Raw genomic sequence first — 7544 nt, forward strand, 5'->3', positions numbered from 1 at the left:
GTTGCAAAATTTATTGTAAGAAAACTTTTTAAAAAGAAATTCTTAAGGAAATGTTATATTTGAACACCAAAGGCAGGGCACATAGTGAATAGCATTTTCTTTCATTTTAGTTCAAAGATGTTGCCATTGCTCTCTGAGGTCATGTCAAACAGTAATATATAGCATCAGCATATTTAACTGTGTGATTTTGGAAGAGTAAGAAAGTGTTAAAAAGTACAAATTATTTTTGGGGTTCTAGTAAAATGTCCCAATCCTGTTAATCTGATTGGAAGATTTAATATATAGATCCTCCTTTTTGTATTTTTTTCTTCTCCAACTAAAGGTAGATCACAATTGAACAGTAGGAATTCATAAAATATTTTACATGTTTTTAAGAAAAATATATAATTCAATATTCACTGAATATTATATATATATAGCGTGAAATATGTATAATATGATTACTTTTATTTCTGAGGACTCAACGATCAGAAAGTTAATAAAATATGATCAAAATAAAACCAGATTATAGGTTCTTTATGTTCAGGAAGAAAAAATTAAACTGCCATGACAAGAGTTTAGCCCCACTTTTATATTACTTCCAAAATCACTTAAAATTCTGCCAATATTTAGCTCTAAATGATTTTTTATGTAAAGAAGGAAAATAGTAACAAAATCTGGGACAGTTAAGTAAGGGTCATTTCTATACTGAGAATTATCTCAGAATAAAAGTGCATGCATATGATGCAGTTCTCTCTCTGTGTGTGCATGTGTGTGTGTGTGTGTGTGTGTGTGTTGTGCATGAGAGAGAGAGAGAGAGAGAGAGAGAGAGAGAGAGAGAGAGAGAGAGAGAGGGAGGGAATAATATAAATATTTAAACACTTCTTAGAATTAATAGTTATCTTCCAGTGCACATCCAAAATGTATCAACAAGAATAGACACAAAGATACTATCTTTAGTATCTGCCATTTTTACTAATATGCTTTTCAAACTTTCACCTGTTTGTAGGACCTCTTCCCCTCCAAGTGGATGGTGTGTTCCATTTCTTGTAAATAAGCCAGCAGTCAAAGGCTGTTTCTCACTATAAATGCTAGGTAACATTTAATAAGTTATTGTTAGGCAGTATGAAAATCACCTTAGTGTGATAAAGTTTGTTATGTGGTTATCAGAATATTTACCTAGCTGATAAAATATTCTATGAAAGATTTTTTTTAAGATTTATTTTTATTTACTCATACAAGATCTGGGGTGTAACCCAGAGGTATGGGGGTAGGGGTGAAACGATTCACCAGAGATAGAGTGGGGAGCAAAACAGGTAGATCTACTGAAATACACTGCTGAGGGGAGCAGTGGGCGAGATGGGAGAGGTCTGCTGCGCCATGTGGGTAGCTCCCTGGCTGGGATATAACTCATGTTACAGTGGCTGTGGATACCTTGATAGTGCTGAGACTTTAACCCCAGCACTACTATAGGGAGGCCTTCTATGTAAAATTTTATCTGAATATAGCATTTAAAAGTAAGAGGAAAAAAAATTCTGCATGTGACCTCACAGAATGAGGAGGGAGGTAATCATAATGGTTTTCTTGGAAGATTAGTCTCTACAGAGGTGGGAAAGTAACTTTCAGAAGATCCGTAATAATGCAACTTTTCTGGGAATTAGAGCAACATTTGTTTCCAGCTGTTGGAGTTTTACTCTATTTCAGCCAAACTTGATCAGCTGAAGTAGTTGGTGAGTAGTTCAGTAGCTTCCTGTGCTGCTGATTTTGCTGCAAGTTGGACAAAATTCCTCAATAAAATGGAAATTAGCTGTAAAATACATTTGCATGTGAAGAAATTCACAGTGTCAGCTTTAACTGATAATATATAAACCATAAAACTGTACAACCTATCTGTAATTTCCTGAAAATTGCCTTGCTAGATCTGAACTGCTAGTGACTTTTCAGTTCAAAATCTGTAGACACAGCTGATATTCAATCAATACACTTTGGAGGTAACATCTATCTGTAGTTGGTAATTGGCTAGCTGATTCTCTGAGTTCCCCTTCTATGCAGCCCTCACAATCTCCACCCCTCTCCCAGCACCCCTGGACTTTTCCATTACCCATAACCAAAGAGAGAATAATTGGCAAGGAATTCCAAGGCTGGCTAACCTCCAGGGCCCATGTAGTATTATTTATTAATTATTTTAAATGTAACCACCATTTATAGTTTTTTCCTTTATTGTTATTTCTCTATGGACTAACAGAGCCATGTTAGGAATTTTAGATCACTTAGGGCTGTCTTCATCACTTAATTTTGAAGTGCTATCTTAATTTTATAAATGACTTAATTTTCATCTTTATTTTTGAATCCTCACCATAAATAAATGTGTTTGCATTTATTTTTTAATATATCAGAGATAATCAATGAGCAGAAACTTTTAGAATATGTCATATCTAGGAATCCTCTGAATGTGTAGTGACTTTGTTCTATAAATAATTTTTACTCATTTAAACTTATGGTTAATCTGCTTCCTTTTTTTCTTAATTTGATTTCATTTTGACATCTTGCAAAAACACTTGGACAAGTTTAACATTTCAAAAGTGCAAAAATCAAATCCAAGTCTTAGCCATCTTGTAGTGAAAAACTGAACAAGTTGAAAACCCAAGGGAATGCAGTAAAGATATATTTGGAGACTTAGAAATATGTAAAGGATGTAGAAGAAGATAAAATGGGAACAGTGTTTCTGTTTAAAATACAAGCATAGGGCCTCCCTGGTGGTGCAGGGGTTAAAGTCTCAGCTCTATCAAGCTATAGCCAGCCACTGCAGCAGGAGTTTGATCCCTAGTCAGCCAGGGAGCTAACCCACATGGCACAGCAGACCTCTCCTGTCTCACCTGCTGCTCCTGTCATCAGTGTATTTCAGCAATCCTCCTGTTCCCCACTCTGTCTCTGGTGCATTCTCTCACCCCAGCACCTCTAGCCTACACCCCATAATAAATAAAATAAATAAATCTTTAAAAAAAAAAAGAAACATAAACATCACTAGGTCCAATAGCATTGTCAGAATATTACCAGGAATAACCATTTTAGACAGTGAAATCATCACAAAACCTAATAATTAGAAAAAAATTAAGTAATATACTAATTGTATTAGAATCCACCACTGGGATTTTCATGATCAACTCTCTGGGATTATTTATTTCAGACTGATTTGTGCTCCTGAAGTCTTTTTAACCTTAGTTTTCAATGGTCATTCATAATCATGTCCTGTTTTCCTTAACAATTAGTTCGAGCGCTGTTAATTTGCTCATATACTTGGTGTGCTGCTCCTGCATCCAAAACAGTTAATAAGATAAAGAGGACAACTGATTGCCTTACTTGCAATGCTGGAACCGCTGTTTTATTTGCTGACTGTTCTCAGCTTGTGTCAAGATATTGAATGCCTATCACTCAAACACTGTTGTGAGGTTAATGGCCTTCCACTGATTTCTGCCCTCTCCTGCCTCTGAGTGTCATTGTAGGTCATTAATCGCTGACTCTGGGAGAAATTGGATGTGATACCGATTCTAGATCACTGTGAAGTGCTGTCATTAAAAGTACAACGCCTGAATGTTTTATTTTTTAGCCAGTGTTTAAGTACAATAACACCTTTAGTCACCCACCCCCCATTACTGAAAGTTTTTCTCAATTGGCTATAAATTTAAATGCATATCACAATAACTTTTCAATTCCAACAAGAATAATGCTTACGAATTGTAAGAAAACAGTAAAACTATGCCTTGATTTCTTAGAGTTGCTAACTCTAGGTTGCTTAAAGTAATTTGACTTCATTTTACATAATTTAAAGTCTGTTTTCCAAGGCCAAACCTAACCTGATATCAAAGAAATCAAAGAGTAGTGAAAGCTACAGATAACAAGTAAGGAATAGTGACAGACAGGATTCTGTGGCATTTTTAAAGTTGACAGCAGAGATCAGAGGTGAATCGAAGACACTAAGGCAAAATAAAACAGCATGACCATTTTGGAGAGGGTCTGTTTAATCTCTGGGCATACATGGTTGATGGTAAAATGCATAGTGTATACAGTAGAATAATAGGAATTCCATTGCGGGTGGAGTTAGCTAAATCCTATACACTGTACTATCCCTTTCAATAGATGATTTTATTATGACCTAATATGATCATGCATGTTTGCAAATATTTGCTGAGAGTTTATGACTCATTTGAGAATTCTATAAAAAAAGAAAAGATACTGGCTTAAGGATTGGAATTTCACACATGTCCTGAAAAACCAGAAAGTATTCAGTGAGAATTTTTCAAAAAGCATATTCTAGAAATGTATCCTGATACTTAAAATAATATGATGCTATATTAAATCATTTGTCACTAGAATTACGTTCATTCTGACCTCTATTAACTTTCATTTTAATATATATGCTTTCAGGTATATGTACAATTGAAATAAATATACCTTAAATTTGCCACTTTATGTCATCTTCACAATAGCTTTGCAAATTGTTTTCTCTAGTTGAATTTAAAAATGACATTTCTTTATGACTTGTTCCTTCTTGATAAGTTTGAAGTTTTAGCTTTATTTACTATGTATAACTGAAATTTCTTTAACTACTTTTTACCTGCTGTATGCTATTCAGTTTATAAAATCTGTCAGAATTATGACTGCCCTTAAGAAAGATTTCCTTGAAATACTGTGTTTAAAAGTTTGCTTTTGGATCACATACATAACTAACTAAATAAATAGATTATATGTCTGTTAGGGAACAGTTTTTAAATTGAAGGTGTTAATCTAGGGACCAGGTTTACCACAATGATTCAGCTGGATAAACATACTTGATCGAGTGTTCCTTGTCTTGAGTGGTTGTTTAATATTAATTCTTAGTAACACTATGAATACCATTCACATAATGAATATATGGGCATCTTTCTTTCAGGCCAAAAGGTGTGTTTTGCTGACCTCAAGCATCCCTGCTACAAAATGGCCTACTTCCAGGAACTGTCCAGCAGAGTGAGCTTTCAGGAGGCACGCCTGGCTTGCGAGAGTGAAGCGGGTGCTCTTCTCAGCCTTGAGAATGAAGCAGAACAGAAGTTGATAGAAAACATGTTGCAAAACTTGACAAAACCAGGAACAGGGATTTCCGATGGTGATTTCTGGATAGGGCTTTGGAGAAATGGAGAGGGGCAAACTTCCGGTGCCTGCCCGGATCTCTATCAGTGGTCTGATGGAAGCAGTTCCCAGTACCGGTGAGTATGGATCCTGAGGAGCTAAATGTTTTCTGGGGGTGCTGATGGTAAAAGCAGAGGTCTTTACCTGCAGAAGATGTCAGAGTCGAATAGGCAAAACCACTTAGAAGCGATCCCTTTTCTCTCTATTGGCAGAAACTGGTATACGGATGAACCTTCCTGTGGAAGTGAAAAGTGTGTGGTGATGTATCATCAACCAACAGCCAATCCTGGCCTTGGAGGGCCTTACCTTTATCAGTGGAATGACGACAGGTGCAACATGAAGCACAATTACATCTGCAAGTACGAACCAGGTAGGACTCATTGCAAGTCAGTGTAGCAGATTTTATGTGTATTTGCTTATCTTCAGTTTTACTTCCTGCCTGTGACTCTTTTATTTCTGCTATGAAACACGGAATTACTTTGTAGTTTGTTATGTCACATTGTATTCTATACAACAGACTGCTCAGTGAGCTAAATAGAAGGGTATTAACAGAAATATCTAGAGAGATGTTTGTCAGAGAAAATAATAATTTCTAATTTCAATGTCATATTATGTTTCTAGAAACAGATTTTATGGACAATAAATGTGTATTTAAAATATTTTAACATTTAATATAGTGAGTGTGAAGTAGGTATAAGTCAGCCAAATGCCTGTAGATTTATGCAACTGAGCAAAATTTTAGGTCATTATCTGGTGGATTTAAAAGAACAAAACCACTTTCTCTTAGGACATGGGCTCCTAAGTGAAGGTCAGACCAGGCATAGCTCAGTGTCCATAGTAAAATCAAGTATGGGTTGGTGCTATGTTCATCCTATAATCCTCATTCTTTGAAATATACATACCTCTAGTGACTTTTGCTGAAGTCTCCAATGGCGTACCACGTGGAGAAAATGGAAAGATTGCATTAACTTAAGTTACATTATAGTAAATTCCTGTTGAAAATAATACATATGAATGACTTTGAAGACAGTGCAACTGAATAAATATTTGCTCAAAAGAGACTAATCAAAACCATGTAAACTCATTTTTAAAATCATTTAAGAAAGTGAAAGTAGACATTAGGCTTTAAGTTATTTATTTTTCAGTTGTTTTTCTCCTACTCAGTGAAGTACCATTTTAACACTTCCAAGGTACTGTCTGCTTGACTTCATAACATGTATTTACAGAGGCAATTATAATCAAGTGCTGCTCTTTTCATTGTACCCTTAAAATTACATGATTCTTTTTCTCATGAGACTGTTAAGTACAAAGGATTATTTGGATTAGAATTACCCTTCTCTTATATTTATCCTGCTCTTGAGTGTATTAGCCAACTTGCTATATCCCTGGTGAGTTTATTCTTTAAATCCATTGGTTGCTAAATCCATCATTACACTCTTAGATGTCTTTGCAAAGCTAAATGTGTTCTGCTCTTATTTGTGATCTTTGTCTTTATTTTGTTCTTGAGAAAAACATAAAGTTGAAATTCTCTGATATTTTAAATTGGCTGAGATTGTGTACTTGAAACTATTAAATGAAGCAAAGTATGTTGGATTCTTAATACACTATTGTCGTTCTCCTTTCTTTGAACTTTTTTGTTATCTATCTATCTATCTATCTATCTATCTATCTATCTATCAATCAATCAATCAATCATCTGTCATCTATCTACTTAGCAGTCATTTTTAACCACATTTACATTATTCATCTATCCTAGAATCTTGGTTATGTTAATCAATGAAGAGATTTTAAGACAATTTTTTTTCATTAGCTTCTGTATTTTGCCTAAATTTTCAAATTATCTATACTTTGTGAATATAATTCTTTTTTGGTATGAATTGTCATTGAAGCACATACACAAATTTATAGTTGATCTAATGTGCTTAGAATTTTCCAGTCCAGGGCCTCTCCGGTGGCACTGCAGGTTGAGTACAGTACTGTGAGCTGTCTGCAGCCTCTGCAGGATGAGTTCTGATTCCCGGCCAGCCAGGGAGATTCCCACATAGTGCGGCAGACCTCTCCTGTCACACATGCTGCTCCTCTAGGCAGTGCTTCCGGTCTGTCTGCCTGACCTGCTCCCCAATCTGTCTCTGGTGAATCTTCTCACCTTTCTGCACCTCTGGCCTGTACACCAGCTATTGTATAAATAAAAAATAAAATCTTTTAAAAAAGAAAAAGGAAAAAAAAAGAATTTTCCAGTCCATTTTACTTTAGCTTCATTTTGAACTGCTTAACTATTTACCATTTATCTGAATTTCATTGAGTATAGTGTGTTTTGTTTTGTTTTTCTTTTTTGTGAAGGATGTTGATTGATTACATTTCTTGTTTATGTAATTACTGCTTTTTAGTGGTGAGTGGTTAGC

The 7544-nt window shown here is 35.2% G+C and overlaps 1 protein-coding gene across 1 annotated transcript; it reads left to right on the forward strand.

Annotated features, from left to right (window-relative positions):
* Positions 1 to 4859: 4859 nt before the first annotated feature.
* Positions 4860 to 5512, forward strand: LOC119256542 (chondrolectin-like; the record flags this gene model as incomplete). The annotated part of the gene is made up of 2 exons (XM_037524352.2): positions 4860 to 5219; positions 5355 to 5512. Coding segments are annotated over exons 1-2 (487 nt in total), but the record flags the coding sequence as incomplete, so codon positions are not given.
* Between the last annotated feature and the right edge of the window lie 2032 nt (positions 5513 to 7544).

The sequence above is a fragment of the Talpa occidentalis genome, unplaced genomic scaffold (assembly GCF_014898055.3).
Source record: "Talpa occidentalis isolate TD23 unplaced genomic scaffold, MPIMG_talOcc4v2.1 talOcc4.3065, whole genome shotgun sequence".
Taxonomy (NCBI): Eukaryota; Metazoa; Chordata; class Mammalia; order Eulipotyphla; family Talpidae; genus Talpa; species Talpa occidentalis.